The 19,117-nt window shown below is 41.2% G+C and overlaps 1 protein-coding gene across 1 annotated transcript in view; it reads left to right on the top strand.

The window, feature by feature from the left end:
* The first annotated feature begins 454 nt into the window (after positions 1–454).
* AGAP1 (ArfGAP with GTPase domain, ankyrin repeat and PH domain 1) overlaps positions 455–19,117 on the top strand; it is a 383,533-nt gene continuing 364,870 nt past the window's right edge. Inside the window, 1 exon segment of the mRNA XM_042467277.1 lies at positions 455–840. Coding sequence (XP_042323211.1) covers positions 645–840 — 196 coding nt within the window. The 5' untranslated portion in view covers positions 455–644.

Below are 19,117 nucleotides of genomic sequence, written 5' to 3' on the forward strand. Positions count from 1 at the left end.
CCCTTAAAGGTCCACTGACAAGGAACCTTCTGCAGTCACTGATGGTGGATTAATACAGTTACAAGCAATGCCTTTTAAAGAGATGTTGGACTACAGCTCCCAGAAGCCTCAGCCATGTTGACCAATAGCCTTGCATTGTGGGAAATGGAGTCCAAAAACCCCCCACATCTCTTAAAGGTCCATTGAGAAGGAACCTTGAGGAAAGTGACGTCAAAAAAACGTAAGAGGGGAGAAGAAAATGGTGGGGGAGGAGGAAGTAAAAAAACTACCTTTCCCAGAAAGCCCCGCGAGTTGCCAGTCGAGGGGTTTTGACGTCACGGGGCGGAGTCAGAGGAGGGCGGTGGTGATTGGCTGGCGCGGGCGAGGGTGGGCGTGGCCGCCTGCCGCGAGGGCTGTCTGGCAGGGTCTCTGCGGTTGCGCCAGGGCAGCGGTGGCAGTCGCGCGGGAGGCGGCGGCGGGGGAGGAGGCAGAGGAGGAGGGTCTCCGCCGGTTGTTCCCCTCTATGGGGGTGGGGCCGCCTTGGCGGGAGGGCCGGGGGAAGGTTGCCCGCCTGCCTGCCTCGGGGCCGGAGGTGGAAGGGTAGGCAGGGAGCGAGGGAGCGGGGTCCTCGGGGCGCCCTCCTCCTCCTCCTCGCTGCCCCCGCCATGAACTACCAGCAACAGCAGCACCACCAGCAGCAGCAACAGCAGCAGCAGCTGGCCAACTCGGCCGCCATCCGGGCGGAGATCCAGCGCTTCGAGTCGGTCCACCCCAACATCTACTCCATCTACGAGCTCCTGGAGCGGGTGGAGGAGCCGGCGCTGCAGAACCAGATCCGGGAGCACGTCATCGCCATCGAAGGTAGGCGCCGCTGCGGCTTCCTTCCCCAAAGGGGACCATGGCCGAGGTGGGCCTTCTCCTCTTCCAGGGCATGTCCTCCATTGCCACCTCTTCTGCCCAAATGCACCCCGTCTGGGCGACCAGAGGTCCTCCTCCTTTTCCAGGGCATGTCCTCCATTTTCCGCCTTCTGCCCAGGAGGTGGATTCCCAAATGTCCTCCATTTGGAGCCATTGAGCACTAGGTGACCAGAGGTCCTCCTTTTCCAGGGCATGTCCCTGCCACCTCTTCGCCCAAATGCACCCCGTCTGGGGCACCAGAGGTCTCCTCCTTCCAGGGCATGTCCTCCATTTCAGCCTTCTGCCCAGGAGGATCCCCAAATGTCCTCCATTTGGAGCCATTGAGCACTAGTGACCAGAGGTCCTCCTTTTCCAGGGCATGTCCTCCATTTCTGCCTTCTGCCCAGGGATCCCAGAATGACTTCCATTTGGACCATGACCAAGTCCTCTTCCATTCAGGACTGTTCCTTTCCCTTCTCCAGGAGAATTCTAGGCATCTCCATTTAGGGCAACATAAGGACACTGGCGACCAGAGGTCCTCCTCCTTTTCCAGGGCATGTCCCCATTTCAGCCTTCTGCCCAGGAGGAATCCCCAAATGTCCTCCATTTGGAGCCATTGAGCGCCTGGGTGGACCAGATGTCCTCCTTTTCTAACATGTCCTCCCATTTCATCCTTCTGCCCAGGAGGATCCAAAATTCCTCCATTTGGACCCTGACCAAGGGTCCCCAGAGGTCCTCCTTTGCCAGGACCTGCTCTCCATTCCAAGACTGGCATGGCCAAAGAAAGAGCTCTCTCCTTTCTCTTTAATGTATGTTATCCAAGAGACCAGACGAATCTGGGGAATGTCATGTGAACAAATAAACATGAAGCTTGGAAACCAAAGGGCCTGGAGGAATTTCAGGTGTCCTCCATTTGGATCAGGACTAAGAAGCATGATTTCTATGAGTAGCTTTAGCTTTGATTTGGGATGTCTCCATTTTTCTTGACCGCCCTCCTTTTTTGGTGCCTGATCCTCTTGGCGGTGAGGGCCTCTGGTCACCCTGGCTTCCAGTCCTGCTGACCTTCCCTGGTGGGTCTGGCTCCTCCTCTTCTCCCTTCCTCCCAGCATCTCCTTTGGGCACCAAATATGTGTGAACCTATTGTGGTGTTTGGAACCTGTTTCTGGCTCAAGATCCATAGAATCATAGAAACTAGAGTTGGAAGAGTCTGCAAGAAACTATCTGGTCCAACCCTCTTCTACAATTAAAGCATTCCTTGTGACAGATGGCCATCCATCAGGTTGACCAGAGGTCCTCCTCCTTTTCCAGGATGTCTTCATTTCAACCTTCGTCCAGGAGAAAGTCCAAAATTCAGTTTGAGAAGCATTGATTATGTTTATATGCATTTTTGGCTTTTGTTTAGTATTCCCACATTTTTTCTTAATGTCCTCATCTGCAGTTTATTGTCCTCCTTGCAGTGAGGATCTTGGTCGCCCTGCCACCCAGCTCTGCTTAAAGACCTCCAAGAAGGAGACTCCACAGGGAGTATGTTCCACTGTCAAACAGCTCTTACTGTCAAGAAGCTACTTCTAATGTTGAGGTGGAATCTCCTTTTCCTCCAGTTTGCATCCATTGCCTGGTATTTATTCTCTGGAGCAGTAGAAAACAAGCTGCTCCATTCTCAATATGACACACTTTCAAATGCTTAAACAGGGCTGTCACATACCCCCTTACGTCTCTTCTCCAGGGTAAACATCCCCAGCTCCCCAAGGCTCCCTAAGATTCATGGAGTGTCTCTGCTAGGTCTCCCACTTTCTGTCCTCTTGGTCCTTGTTTTTGTGTCTCTGCACAGAACAGAAACTGCTTAATAAGACCTGGTGCTTATGTAGTACAATAAACAGTATGGCCTGTTACAGACTGCCAAAATAAAGCTGCTTCGGGTCTCTTTGGAGGTATGCTATTTAATGATGCATGGGTCCTAAGAGTCCAGAGGTCGCGCCAAAGCCACACTACATTCCTAGCACTGAAGTGCAGCTTTGGTGCAGCTTCTGGATTCTTAGGATGCCTGCATCATTTAAACAGCATACCTCCAAAGAGACCCAAAGACGCTTTATTTTGGCGTCTGTAACAGGCATATAAAGTATAGGCTTGGTACTAATGGAGGAGTGTGCCAAACACTTCAGGTGGCTTCCCACAACACCTCGTAGGTAGTTAGGTCGTGTATCCTATTGTTTTAGACAGGATGATAAAGCTGACAGCAATGGGTTGCCTGAGGCCAGGGCTGAGTCCTGGATTAAGTGCTCACTCTTAGGCACTGGATCATGCTTCTCTGTGAGTGACTTGGAAAACAAGAAAGTAAAATGAATGCTTAGATTTTGCCCTCATTTTTAGGTAAAGAGAGAGGATTTTGTGTTGTGTGTGTGGGTGTGGTTCATTATGCCTTGCTGTATAAGCTACCCAACATGGTATGGCAAGAAAGAGAACCTCCCATTTCTCTTTAATGTAATGATTTTCCAGAGACCAGTAATTCTGGGAAAAATGTGAACAAATAAACATGAAGCCTAGAAACCAAGCAACCTTTCAGAAAGAAGTTAAGGAAGGAGTATAACTCAGTCTTAAAGTGTTGTGGCTTTTTAGAAACGGATCATCTTTAGGAAGTGCGTTGAAGTGCTGTTTTGATGAATTCAGGTGGATGTGCTGCAGCCTCTTGAGGAAAGGGAGGTTGCTGGTTAGTAAGTCTCTAGAGAATCAGTGCTCTGCAAAACCTATAGGATGGATCTGTTCTGATCTGGTTACAGAAAGATAAAAAAGAAATTTGGTATTCTCTTGTACCTCATCAACAGAGACATCCAAGTTATGATTTCATAGGATGGATATTACTAGAGTCCTGTGGATGTTTTTGATTGTTTGTACTGGAAAAAAGGTGAAACTGACATTCCCGTGTCTTTTTTGAGAGAAACAGCTGAAGACCCCATCCCACTTTCTATTCTTGTCATCCTGAGTAAGGCAGGGGGGTAGCTGCTGAAGCGCTCCACTGTATCAGTGCTGGAGAAGCTTAATCTTACTGTTGGCTTTTAGACTGTATTAAATGGAGTAGGTGATAGGTGCTCTGTCTCTCAAACAAATAGCTTTAACAGACCAACAAGAATCTTGTAAGCCGATTTGATAATAAATCCCATTAATTTCAGTGAGCATGGTCCCAACAAATGGGTGTAGGATTTGTTTTCTTACACCAAAATTTTAGATTCATTAAAACTTCTGTTTTGCTCAAGTACTCAGTTCCAGAAGTATCGCTTTCAGGATCGAATTAGATTTGCATGGTATTAGTCCTAATTTGAATGGCTGGACTGAACTTTCAGATTGGACTGTAGCATTGTAAATTTTAATATATTTTAGTTCAGTCTCTTTAATTTAGGTTTGCTTTCTCCCCCCCCCTTCTCTTCTTTGCTTTGAGGATTATCAGGCTAAGGGTACAGTTCCTACCCAAGATTTGGCTAATGCAGCTCTTCAGATGCAGCTCCTATCAGCCCTATCAACATAGTTGGGGGGTAAGAATGTAGAGGTGCTTCCAACAGCCTCCACCTGGAGATCTGCATTTTGTCAACCCCTGAATTCGTTTAGGGACAAACCATACCTCCAAAAGCTGCCCCTGACAAAAAAAGAATTGGGGCTGTGGCGACTACATGCTGCGGCCCCACTCTGGCCAGAATCTGTCCCAAATAGGAAACAGCAAAGAGCTGCTCCTATTTGGGGCAAATTGAAGCCTCCCTATTGCGCTTCCAGACGGCTTCCACCAGCTGGGGGCATAAGGCACATGTAAACACACATCTCCGAAGTGGCTTAAACTAGCTGATATGCCAGTTGTTCCGCTGCTGTTAGCAGTAATCGACTTGAAAGATATTCATCAAAAAACATGTTCAGCTACAAGATTTTTTAGGTTTTCACATGGCTTGAGAAGATTTCATTTACTCTGGAAAGCCCGTCACATTCTTTGATTCCCTCCTTTTTTGCATCAAATACATTTTTGCAGAAAATATTCCTTAAGTGGAAACAGATTGAAAATGACACATAATTCTTGCAGTTTTGCCCAGTGGGGAACAAACTTCTGAAATCTCTGTTCTTGAGTGCCAGCACAAAAATAAGTAATATTTACATCCCTACTGCTTACATTGACTGAGTTGCTTTACTTTCCAGATTTAATGAAGGACAGGACCCCTGAGGTCAAACTAGCAGTTTATGGTTACTCATATCTTCAGATTAGAGTTCTTTTCTAAAACTTTAAGGAATGCCGCAGCGTTTTGCTTAACAAAGTCTATTTTCTTCTCCTCTTCCCTTTGACATTCTCCAGTAGAATTCTATGCCTCTCCCTCCCTGTGCCTATAGATAGGCTTAATATGGTCAGAGTTTGTGAAAATGAACTTTGACTTATATTTGTGATGTGAGATGTACGGTTTGCAGTACTTTTTTAAGGGTGATATGCATTTCTTCATCTTCTTCATTGCTTAGTCATTTGGTTTGTGCTCCTGACTTCTTATGAAGAAGCTATTTTCTTGTCTTGTGAGGCAAAAGATTGAAAGACATTATATTATCACTGTTAGAGTAAGGTATTGTTACTCGGGTTTGTGTTTTCACCTTTGGAAATCAAAAAATTGATAATATAAAAGTATACTGAAATTGATAGTGTGTGTGTTGTCATGCTAGCAAGGGCGATATTGGTGATAACCCAAGCTTTTCAGAGTACCTAGAGAAACCTGAAAACATATATCTGAAGTTAAGCATGCCAGTACTATGCTTCATGTTCTATAATATTAGTTACTTCTGCATGTGTGTATGTTGTCACATTTCCTCTGTGTTAAATACATAACGCTGATATTGGCATAAGATGTGTAGTATGAAAAAAATATATGAAAAATACAGCATCTCCCTTTTTCAACCCACCTGTGGATGGTTGTGCATGCACACACAGTTTGTTCTGTCTTCCTTTTTTCTGAACTTACGGTTTACATCTTTCTTTTTTGGCCTGTTTGTACAGATTTGTTGCTGTTACCTTTCTTGCTTCTATACCTATTACAGTGTAGACCCTCTGAATCCAAGTATGAGAATCTCCTGAACACTGGTATTTTTATGCAGGATGCGGTCATATTGAATTTGTGTATATTTCTTGTACAAGGTGAGGTCTTGTTTTTATAAGAGTTACCTGCTGGTTAACAATAGTAGTAAATGTGAACAGATTATTTTTTTTCCAATAAGTTTGATGTTTGTCTGGAAGCAAGCAGATCATCCTTGTTTGTATTTTAAGGTAATTTGCATCCTCCTAATGTGATTTGCACTCTTGTGTGAACTACTGAGATCAATAGGGGCTTCCCTCCACTCCTCAGTAGAATAAATAAAGCTTATTTTCTAGTAGAACGTATCACACTTGCAGTGTATGAACATCTAGTGAAAATGCTTAGTCTTGCCGAGTTAGTCTGTTTGTTTCATTACTTAAACCAGGGCCCTTCCACACTACACATTCATAGCATGTGGTCCACTTCATTTTCCATGGCTGCCTCATATAGAATCTTGTTTTGTTGCTGGAAAGAGTGTCTTCCAAGGCTTCAGCCATCTGGAGCAGAAACCTTGGGTGTTGTTGTTGTTCAGGCCTCCTTGGGGTGGAGTTTCAGGGTGAGGATGGAATAAACCCTCCTTCACCTTCCATGTTATCCCATGCTATGTTAAATGGTTGTTGCTCTATCCCAAGAGTGTTTATAGTTATACAGTTGGGTGGAACATGGCTTTCTGAAGAATAGGACGGAGAAGACATTTTTTTGAAATACCCTGAATAGTTTGGTGATTGAGGACTTTAAATTCATGGCACTAGTCCTCCCACCTTCTGTTATGAGCTACTGTGGGCTTCACCCAGAAAACAAGTGGCCGCATGATGCGTTTTGCTCTGACAGTTTAATCCTTGTATCTTAGCTGGTTATGACCTGGATTTAACTGAGATACTTAACAGTCAGCCAGACGTATGGTTCAGGCCCCTTCCACCTTTCTCTGCTTATTGCCACAGCAGGCACCTGTCAAAACACTTGTTTTCTGTTTTCCTTTCTCAATTTGCACAGGTTAATCTCATAATTCTGCTTTACTCGATTTTCTCTTGTTTTGTTTTTTGTTTGATATTTATGTTACATGCGTTTTAAAAAAACAAACAACACTACCGCAGCTGAACGATCTCTGAATTGGAGCCAGCCTTGTTGCTTTCCAATAATACAACCACCATTGCCTCTCTGGAGGAACAACATGGTGTAGTGGTTTGAGCATTGGAATGGGACACTGGGAGACTGGGTTTGAAGGAGTGGTTAAAATCCCCAGTACTGCAGGCCATAGGGCACAGAGATTAAATCGCCAGAGTACTTCTGCCATGGCACAGAGATAACCCCATAGCACAAGATAAATCCATACTGCCATAGGCACAAAATGCCAGTACTTCTGCCATAGGCACAGAGATTAAATGCCAGTACTGCAGCCACAATGTTGTGAGTTTGATCCTGAGGGGGCTCTAAGGTTTACTCAGCCTTCCATCCTTTCATAGGTCAGTAAAATGAGTACCCAGCTTGTTGGTGACAATTGGCTTACACATTGTAAACCACTTAGAGACTGTTTAGTTCAGTATGAAGTGGTATAGAAATGTAAATGCTGAATGCTCTTTGAATCCAAGATCGACCATGGAAATCCACTGGGTGACCATGAGTGGGTTACACTCTCTCTGCCTCAGACAATGGCTCTGAAAAAACTTTGCCAAGAAAACCCTATGATAGGTTCTCATTAGGGTTGCCATAAGTCAGAAATGATTTGGAAGGCACAGAACAACAACAATTGCCTCTCTGGCCCAGTGTGCGACGCTCAGGTTAATCCAATTAACTGCATGTCTTCTGGTAATTCATTCAGTCTGCCGTCTCCATCCTGCGGCTGGACTCCTAATTGCACACCTGGTGGTCATAACATCTTGTTGCATTGTTTGATTTTTCTATTTCTTGCCTCATCCATTATTATTATTATTATTATTATTATTATTATTATTTTGGGTGCATTACCTTGCCACATAAAGAGTTCTGGAGAATTTGGACCCTTACATGCTTTTGTGGCATTTCATTTCTTCCTAAGAAAGGTATGCTTGTAGATTTTCCTTTACATAAGTGTGTCTTCTAATTTGCACACTGTAATACATTTGCATACCTAGCAAGTAGCCACTTTGTTCAGTGACAAAAAAATAGTGTTTTTTTAGTATGGAAACAACTGAGGTGCAGGGGAAAAAAATCAGAACATTTTAGCAGGAAAATATTTATTTGCACTTCAGGAAAGGACATCGGCTTTGGTAGGAAGGTTGGGTTTCCAGGACATGCTGTTGGATTTTCACTCTGTATGACATAATGAGTAAACTTGGTAACCCAACTTAGTACGTCCATGGATCTTTATTAACCTGCCTGTCTACGTATGGTGGTTACTTCTGGCAATGCATAGAGGCGGCTTGCTAGAAATAACAAAGAGTAGTGCATGTGTATGCGTGTTTGTGTGCGCATGTGTGTTACATACATCTTGTTCAGACAGCAGAGAAAACTGATGTGATCAGCAGAAATCTGGCTTGTTCTGATTTGCAAAACTGCCTCTGATAATAAGGTATGCCTTGTTAACCAGCCACAAATCACAATCTGAACCTGTGGTTTGTTGTTGGCAATAAGTTCAGTCTTGTTCAAACCATAGCTTGTTGTGACCTCTGAATCCCTATCCATGGCTGGTTCCTGTCAGGTTTCTCTACCTTTCTGTTCAAAATAAGAATTGACAAAAGAGGTAGGAGGGGGAAAACAAAAATAGAGAATAAAGGCCATGGTATATTTAGTTGTTTACTGTACACTTTGTGACTTAAGCAACAAATGGTTAATACAAACCATGTCTTATCATGATGTGCAGATACATAATGTATTGTTATGATAGGTATACTCAACCACAGCTCTTCAATAGCCTTCTGTGCAACCAGTGGGGTTAGTAGCATATCCTTTGCTTAAGGGACTTCCTTTGGAAACTTTAAAAATTTTAGTGGGTCCCAAGTGCTCTAGCCGGATGGCTGGCCAGAGGCTGGTTACAGGGAACATATACCTCTCCTGTTGAAAAAAGCTTCGTTGGCTATTGGTCCATTCTGGGCCGAATTCAAAATCTTTGAGAGCCCTACACAGCTTGAATCCAGACTATCTGAAAGGTTGTATCTTCTGTTATGAGTCTTCCTGGGTTTTAAGGTTTGTGGGGGAAGGGTTCAGTCCCACCACCATCACAAGCACATTTGGCAAGGGCACAGGAGATAGCCTTTTCAGTGGCTGTTTCCAGGCTGAGGATCTCTCTCCTATGGGAAGTATAGTTTGTATAGTTGCCCTCCTCTCTCATCTCTTTCTACAGCAGGCAAAGACCTTTTTAATTTGGCAGGGCTTTGCTTCTTTAGATATATGATAAAAGAGTGTTTTCATCATGGTGTGCTTTTATCCTTTTAGTTATGTTCTAAATGTCCTTTAAATGGTTTTAACCCCGTGCTTTTCAATAAAATTGTTTAATGGATTTTAAACTTTTGTATAATAACATTTTAGTTGAACTCTTGTTTTAAATTCCTGCAAGCCATCTTGGCTCCCATGTTGGGGAAAATATGGGATAGAAATTAAATAAATACAAATTTTGTCACAAGCTGGCATTGGAAATACAGCTGAAGTTGTATTCCCTGTTTTTTGGATACCACTAGGCTAGTGCATTTTTACTTAGTATAGTTAAGATTCCATTGCTGCCTATCTTCTACTTACTGAACAAGAACCACTTGTTCCATTGCTGCCTATCTTCTACTTATTGAATGAGAACCACTGTGAAATATTTACTGAAAAGAATGTGTTCATGTTGTGCTTATGAGTTGAATTTTTCAAGAATATCAGAGAGTACTTGGAGATTTTATACACCTTGTCAGATAGGACTGCAGAGGTCGAGGTTCGGCTTTGATACTTTTCCTAGCTTAACTTGGGCCACTATTGCTTTCTCAGCCTAATGCACATTACAAGTTTATTATAAAGATAAATGGGGATGAGAAAGATCATGTACCTTGCCCTGAATTTGTTGCAATAAATATGGTAAGCATGTATGCAACTTCATACTGTTCCCTTTTGGGGCAGCAAGTGTGCATACTTTGAGAAGTATGTTGTGTTTTTGGTTGTGGGAACTCATTAAGAGATATTGAAGATGCTCCTTCAGTAGGCAACTGTATCATCATAAGCAATGGGAAGAATCCTGCTTATGTTTTCTCTGATTATTATTATGCAAGGCACGGTAATTATTAATCCCTCCTTTCATATGGCAGACCAAAAGATTTGTGAGGTGTGCTAAGTGCAACTGGTATTCTGTTTTCCCAATTTGCAGCTAACTCTTTCTTTTCCTGGCACCAAAAGTAAGGCCTCTTTGGATGGTATTAAAACCAGGGGAACACTGTAATGGGAGAACACTCTTTCAGGTTAACCCAGTACCACATTGTGTAGGGTTGGTAGATTATATTTATCATCTGGAAGTGTTTTAGAAAGTGGCAGCCATTGATGCTGTTGCAGTATGGTAGTTGCATGCTTGTCAGTAGTCTGACTGCAGTATTCTGAAATAGCCGTACGTTGAAAGGGTTGTGAGTATACATCTAAGTACATAACCCTGGTGTGTTTTTGAAGGCAGTGCTAAACTACCAGCATGCGTGTATCACTCTTTTCTTATAGTTTTATCATGGGATTGTTATATACTTCTGTGGCTTATTTTAATGTTTTTATGTAAGCTTTTTGGGGTCGGTTCTGCTCTCATAGGTGCCATGTAAATTTTGGAATGAATGAATAAGTTAATATTGGTTGGGAAGCTTGAACACAACCATTGTTTACTGATAGGCTGTGTTGGGTTTGAACATTAGATTAAGTTTCTGGGAGATCTGGCTCAGCTCAAATTCTTGCTCAGCAATAGAAGCCCTCTGGATGACCTTGCGCATGTCACACTCTCTCAGCCTCAGAAGAAGACAAAGGCAACCCCTCCCTCTGAGCAAATCTTGCCAAGAAAACCCTGTGATAGTTTCGTCTTAGGGTCGCTATAAATCAGAAATGACTGAAGGCAAATGGTAGCAACAGCAAATTGTCATATTTAAATAAAAGTATATTTAGATAAAAATATAAAAGATAAAAGCATGACGATTTAATTGAATATTCCCAATGAATCGAGTATACTCAATGTGCCTTGCCAGGCCTTTTTTGGGTGGTCATGTAGTACTGATGAGTATGTATGTGGGTGGAGATGAATATAATGCAGCCAAGGGGAAGATTTCTGTTTTTGACTTTTGGATATGTTGATACATACATAGTTTATGCATTTAGGTGTGCTGTGAATATTGGTGAAATTTAAATTTGACACCTTTGACTTGGATTCTTCTGAACTACATTTTTTTAACATTCAGTGTCCTGCCAATTTGAGATTAGTTTTGTATATAATACTTGCATGTGAAGTATTGAAAAGCATTCAGTTTGTTTACATGTCTATTTCTATCCAGCTGTTGGGAGCTGATCTTAAAGATACTGGATTTAGTCATAACTGAACTTCTGCAGGTGTTGCAGTTTATATCACAAGGTCTCCTACAGTCAGTGCAAAACCCAAGTAGTCTAAACATGTGTGTCTATCCATTGAGGAAACTAGGCATATAGAAATTCCAAGTGTATGGTTTTGTAACAAATACAGAAGATTTATTTTTAAATCACTAGATTATTGTACCTGAATTCTTAATCAGTTTCAAGGATATATAATGTTAGGCTTTTCCTTAAAAAATAAGAAATAGCTACCTTGATTTATACTGTCTGGGTTTTTTTCTGTTTATATTTCTGTTGTAATAATTGCATGTCTGTGAGTAATTCAAAGAATGGTGGAACTGAGATACACTCTTTTCTTTGTCTGTGGAAAGAGGAATGCTTACTGTTGAACACTTCTTATACTGTCATTCTGCTGAAACACAGGAGCCTATTTTACGGTAGATTTTTGTAAGTGCAGTCTCCTCTGAATGGCATTGAACTAACTCACTCCTGAATTTGCCTAGTAATATCTAAATATCTCCCCCTCTTAACCACTTTTTCTTTTTAAAAAAGATCTGATTCAGGACAGGAGCAAGGCTGACTAGAAGTGCATGTAAGCAATAAGGTTTTTTTGACCTTGACAATTGAAGGGTTTGCTCCACCTGCACTGAGTTCAGAAACAATGATTGCAGAAACTCTAGACGCTGGCTGTTTTCCTGCCTTCCTGCCATACATGCAGTAATGTTATCCCCTTGGCTTAGCCTTAGGAAATGCCCATAGAAAAACTTTATATAGCTTAACAGAGGACACTGAAAAGAAAGTACAAAAAACCCCTGCTTGGTTGTTTCATATTTTTGAGTCTTCTACAAGTTTATGTTTCTGATCCTCAAGAACCTCAATATTTTAGGTGACAAACTATATACTGTAGCATATAAATAGGGCAATTGCTTGTTTGTTTTCCCGTGCTGCCATCACCTTTCCTCTTGTGATGGTAAAGGACTACTGACAGATACCATCTCATTTTTAAATGTTAAAATTGCTTCATGTGGGTTTGTTAGTTACAAGACCGTGCATTTTACCTGTTTTATAGATTGTGTAAAATAAACATAATTTCATAGCCTATATTTACACACTCTCTAAACATATATGATCAATATATATTTTATTTAATTTAGATTTATTTCACAGTATCAGAATAGATCAATTTAATTCAAGAATAAATCACAGTTTGCTTTAAATCATAATTAAAATAAGAGAGAATTATGCTTTATATGCTTGCTTTAAATAGGTTTTATCTGGTGCTGCTTCATGTAATTTTGAACAAATCTACAAATCTGATCAGTACAGCATGTTTAGTTAAAACTCAGTAGAGCACTTTATGACATCTAGGAAGGCCTAGTTTGTATTGTTTTTAAAAGTCATTTGTCTGTTAATTTAGGAATCAGTAATTCATAATAAACTCTTACCTGTATACCTGAAGATTATGCATTAATTCAGCAGGAATGATAAGTAAGTTACACATAAATATAATATTTCTGCTTAAACCTCATGAATAGTTTCATCTAAGTGAACCCAAAATCACTGGGAAGTAGGTAGATCAACACTTATGTAAGTTCCCTTGATTTGGTTGCTGGAACTTTTAGCCAAATAATCCTCCTCTGGGGCCCCTGACAGAGCGATACAAAACCTATGGAAGGATTCCATAGGAAGCATCCATGGCCATTAAAGTGGAATCGTAGTGCTATAATGATATAGTGTGAAAGGTTTCCAGTTCTTGTTTTCTAAGTAGACTGTCAGGAGCCTCTTAAAAAGATTGGTTAGTTCTCTAAAACATTCAAGAACTTTGCTTGTTTTCAGTTGTTCAGGTTCAAAAAGTATAATCTATTTAAAAACTAGACTTATCATTTCATTTAAATTTTGAATCCATACCCTAAACACAGAAAATACTGTATGCAAAGCAAGCTTAGCTCCAGAGACAAGATGAGTAAAGGTCAGAGGAAGAAACATCAACTATCTAAGATATGCAGACAACACAATACTACTAGCAGAAGCCAACCAAAAATAATGATTACAGAAGATCTACAAAAATTCATCTTAGATAAGGAGCAAATGGAAATAATCAACGAGTTTGCATATCTTGGATCAAATACAGTTGCCCTTCTGTTTTTGCGGACTTGGAAGTCCACAGCCTCGATTACTCATGGAGGGCTGAGCCCCGCTGGTTAAAGTGGTGCATACATGGGCATGCGGCCATTAAAGCCAATGGGGTTTGAATATATGTGAATTTCTGTTTTCGCGGGGGGCAGGATCCGGAACATGCCCCACAAAAACGGAGGTCGACTGTATTGCTCAAAATGGAGACTGCTTTTAAGAAAATACAGTGCGCCTGCGTTTTATGCGGGTGCACCATATGCTGGGAGAGTCTGTCGCGTGCCCCGGAAGAACTAATGGGGTGCGCACGCATGGTATTGTGCGCTACGGGCGCGAGACCCATTACTTCCAACGGGGCTCTAGCACACACAGGATTCCCCTTACACAGAGGGATCCGGAACGGATCCGTGTGTTAGGGGAGGGCGCACTGTAGAAGACGATTAGAAATAGGAAGGGCAACAATGAAAGAATTGGACAAGATCCTAAAGTGTAAAGATATCACTTTGAACACTAAAGTGAGAATTGTCCAAGCCATTGTTTTCCCATCACCATATACAGATGTGAGAGCTAGCTTGTGAAGAAAGTGAATAGGAAGGAATTAAAGTAATTTGAGCAGTGCTGTTGGAGAATAGTTCTTTGGATACTGTGAACAGCCAAAAAGACTAACAAATGAATCCTAGAACAGATCAAGCCTGAACCCTCACTGGAAGCCAGGATCACTAAATTGAGGCTATCATACTTGCTGAATGGTTGGGCTCAATAAAAGAGTGCATGGGTCTGTGCCTGCAGGATCTGGTCAGAGCAGTAGAAGACAGGGAATCTTGGAGATGTCCCTTCCACAGGGTCGCCATGAGTCGAGGTTGACTCGAGGATAGTTAGCAGCAACAACAACAACTCCAAATACATCTCCACACTTTGTAAAACAACTGATTTTCCAGATCATCATTGCCCACTTAGTGAAGACCCACAAGCAAAAGGCAGCCACCTGTATAGAAATCCATTTCTGGTGGTGGCATAGAGGGTATTTTCCACTACTTTTTGGAAGGAAGGCAGTAAGAAGAGGAGAAAGATGGAGGAGACAAATAGAATAGAGGACAAGTATGGCAATGGCAGAGATTAGGGAGAGAGAAGGGAAATAACAACAAGGAAAAAGATGGAGAAGCAAAGTAGTGTCGCGAAAGGTGAAGTGAGGATGTGACAGTGAAAAGAGAGGTCACATTTTAGGGTGGTGGTAGATGATCCCAACATTCTGCAGCTTTTCTGTAAAGATTTTAAACTGCCTGAAATATTTTTAAATATTTTTTTTTTAAATTCAAATTTTATTTTATTACAAGTTGTGAACCAGACAAGTGAGGCCACAATAGCTCAATAGGGAGTGGCAAGAGGGCCAGGAATCCGCTTCATAGATAGTCTTTATTACTTGTTAAATTTTATTCAACTTGGTTATTTCTTTTTTAGTCCGAATCGTATATATCACCTGTTCTCCTAAGTTTGTGAAGTGACCATCATAGTTTTTTTCCATATTCCATTTTAATGTGGCATTTCTCCATCTAAGCTCTTTGTCCATCTGAGGAGTACTGTATGTGCTTTGTTCAGTTTGATCACACTGCTTCAGTTTTCTTTCATGGATCTTCTTGATTTTGAATTGACCTACTCCTATTTTCTTGATGCGGAGTCTTTTACCGCTTGGTTCCACCCTGGTTCCACTTGGGGTTGGTAGTGAAGCCCTTTTTAAAAAAATGATCTTCATTGTTATTTGTGCTAGCTTTCTGTACTGCATCATAAAATATATTTGAACAGTACAAATACATCATATCACTGGATAAATAATAGATGAAGACTTGTTTTGTCAGTCCACAGATGTCCAGTAATTAATGTGAATTGGCTTTTACTGTTAAGTTAATAAGGCCTGGTCATCCTCTGGTATCTGCTGCCACTATTATCATCATCATTATTTTAAAAAGCCTCATCCTTGACTTGGCTAGTTTTTTAAAACTGTATTCTGACAAGAATACATTAGCAGAACACTGAAATTATGAAACAGTGAGTGTGGTTTGCAGGAATAATCCAAAGTGTGTGAGGGAATGCAAGATTCTTGGTACAAGAAAAATTAAAATAAGCTGTGCAAAAACTTACTGCAAAGAAATTTCTAGGAAGACAGAACAGATGTACTCCTTTGTGTTCATGTCAGTACATTCCCTGCTTTTGATTCATCTAAATTAAATGAAGGCTGCCATCCAGTGTTGTGTGAGCAGACTTCCCTTCTTTCTCTTCCAAATCTTCTCTGGGGAATCTCTGGAGTAGGATTTGGGGGCAAATCCATTTTACCAAAGGTGTCCATTCTGTTGATGGAAGGGCATAATTGGATCTGTTTATTATAAACATCCCCCTCCCTATTCTTGAGCCAAAAGATTCCCAGAGCAGCTTGCATATATTCTTCCATATAGTGAATAAAAATAAGAGAATCCCTTCCTGTAGGATTATAATTTAAAAGACACTATGAAAGAAAAAAATCGGTTGGGTGTGGAATTGAGGAGTCCTGCAGTGAGGCATATGACTTCTGTTACAGCCTGCTCTGTGGATTTCTCCCATAGTAAAGTGTGCAGGAGAGCCAACATGGTGCAGTGGTTTGAGTGTTGGACTAGGAACCTGGGAGATGAGGGTTCGAATCCTTGCTGAGCCATGAAAACCCACTAAGTGGTCTTGGACAAGTCACTCTCTCAGCCTCAGAGGAAGACAAAGGCAACTCCCTCTGAACAAATCTTGCTAAGAAAACCCTATGATAGGTTCATTGCAGTGATTCTGTCCCTCAACTTGCCCCCTTTCCCTTCCTAATCCCTTCCAGGACTGGGTACTTGGATTGAGTACCAGATTGGCCTCAAGGTGACACCCCTATGCAAACCAGTCTTTCTGCAAACCTAATAAGCACAAACAGAGAGACTTGTTTTAAAAAAGTCACCATAAGTTAGAAATGACTTGAAGACACTCTGTAACAAGCAAAAAACAAAAGTGGGCACATGAGAACCAGCATGGTGTTATGCTCTGAGTGTTGAGAACAGGGTTTGGACCCTTGGCTGACCTTCGACAAATCATACTCTTCCTTAACCTAAGAGGAAGGCAATGACAAACCTCCTTTGATTAAATCTTGTCCCAGTAGAGCTACCTCAAGGCAGTATGGACTTGATGTCACAAAACAGCAACAAAAAGTGCACATAGTTGTCCAAGGAGAATTGGAAGAAGCAATGTTTTTCCCCTGATTTTATTTGATTTTATTATTGAAAAAATCATAACAGGAGAAATATAAAAATAAGAAATGAAAACAAACAGTTAACAGACAATACATATGTTGCCACATCACACATGCCTGGGGGCAATACTGTTTCAGCAAATCCTAAGCAGCCAGGCTTGTGTCTGCTTTTTACTCTTGCACCTAAACACTTGGGGTAGAGGGATCCCCTAATTCTTCTCACTAACAGATGATGTTCAAACTGAAATACTAGATGAGCCACTCAATTTGAATGCTTCCCCCCAATTTCAGGGCAACAGATCCAAAAACCAGCGATTCTCAAGTTACATTATTGCACTGTCAAATGAAACTTTTGCTGCTGTCTAAAGTTAAACACTAAGCAGAAATGTGATGAGGACATAGGATTCCTATTTCACCAGACCGAAGGCCCATCTGGCCCGGCATTTTGTTCCCCAGGTGCTTGTGGGCTGCCTTCTAGTAGGACATCAGCTCAATTGTATCTTCTGCTTATGTTCCCCAGCAATTGTGGCATAGTAGTATACTGCCTTAGGCACAGAAGGCAGTATGTAGCCATCATGCCCAATAGTGATTGTTTGCTTTTTCTTCCACAATCTCTTCTGTTTAAGATCTCAATGAATTGCAGAGAATTCTGTTTCTTTGCTAGCATATGTGTGTGGCGTTTCGTCTTGTAAAAGCTGTCTTGCTTTTTAAAAAAATCCCAGCATGAAGTTCCTCTGGCACAAGTAGAAAATCCAGATGAAAGACAGAACCACGCCTGCAATTCTTTGCAATGGCAGACATTATGCTGATAATCCCTGACCATTGTTGATAGAAGTTGTAGCCCAAAACACCTGAAGGGCCCCAGGTTTCTTGTCCTAGGAAGATAATTCTATATTATCATAGATAGTTTAACAACATGGTTTGTGTATGTGTTGCCTCAAAATCTAGACATTTTAAGGACTAGAAATGAAGTGATTTATACAGTTTGAGTTCTTGTTTAACTGTGTGGGTAATAATTTAGTTGACATGCATAGATTTTTAACACTAGGATGTCAGTCAACAATAAAAAGTTTATTATAGTTTCAAAATAGACAACCAAGATAAATAAAAAGCCTTATCTGAAATAGGGTCTTTCACAGAATAATAGAATTGAAAGGGAGCCTAAGGGCTGTCTAGTCCAATTACTTCTCAGTAGTGGAATCTACAGTTAAAGCATAATTGACACATGGTTGTCCAGCTCATGTTTAAAACTCCTCTCAAAGGTATCAAAGAAGATATCACCACTTTTCAAGGTAGCCTATTCCACTGTGATGAAGCTGTTCCTGTTGTTTAGTCAGAATTGCCTTTCTTGTAATTTTAATCCATTGGTTTGGACTCTAGCCTTGAGCAATAGAAATAAGATCATTCCATCTTCTACACACCAGCTGTTCAGCTGTTTGAAGATGACTATCAGATCACTTCTCTATCTTTGCTTCTCCAGGTTTAACGTACTTCAGTCCCTCACTCATTCTTTATAGGCCCATGTTTCAGACCTCCCATTTGGTCAGCCTTCTCTGGACATGTCTCAGTTTGTAGATAATCTCTCTTAAGTTATGGAGAGTCGAGCTGGATACGGTATTCTAGAATTGCATTAGCTGTTTTTGCCTCATGTTGTTGATTCCTGTTTAGCTTGTGGACTGCTCTCTTTGATGTTTTTCACACATGCTGCTGCCGAGCCATGTACCACCTGCTCTGTATTTGTGCATGTGTTTTTGTTTATGTTTTTCTGTTATACTATTATGTTTAATTTCCTTTAAGTTCTCATTTTTACAGGATTTGAGCAAGAGCTAAGATTTGAAAGTTGCATCAATTAAAAAAATCAAACAAAAAGAATTATAAATGCTATGTATCATTTAATTGTGACAGATCATCAAGATATGAACATTCAGGTTTTAATGAAATGAAGTTCTAATGTTCTTCTAGTCTTTATGATGTTACTCATTTGTGAGTGAATGTAGTTGGTTCGGTCAGGCCTCAGTTCATGGAAGAAGTTATTTGTCATCATTGTTATGTGCTTTCAAATAGTTTCCAATTTATGTGACTATTAGGCCCTAGGATCCTATCATAGGTTCTTCATGGCCAGATTTGTTCAAATGGATTTTTCCCTTTGCCTTCCTGTGTGGCTGGGAGAGGGTGATTTACCCAAGATCACCTGGCACTATGGCCAAGTAGGAATTTGAACCCTGGCCTTTAGTGCTATAGTCCAATGTGTTAAAATACCTTTAATAGGTTAGATTAA

Source organism: Sceloporus undulatus, chromosome 1 (genome assembly GCF_019175285.1).
Source record: "Sceloporus undulatus isolate JIND9_A2432 ecotype Alabama chromosome 1, SceUnd_v1.1, whole genome shotgun sequence".
In the NCBI taxonomy this organism is placed as follows: Eukaryota; Metazoa; Chordata; class Lepidosauria; order Squamata; family Phrynosomatidae; genus Sceloporus; species Sceloporus undulatus.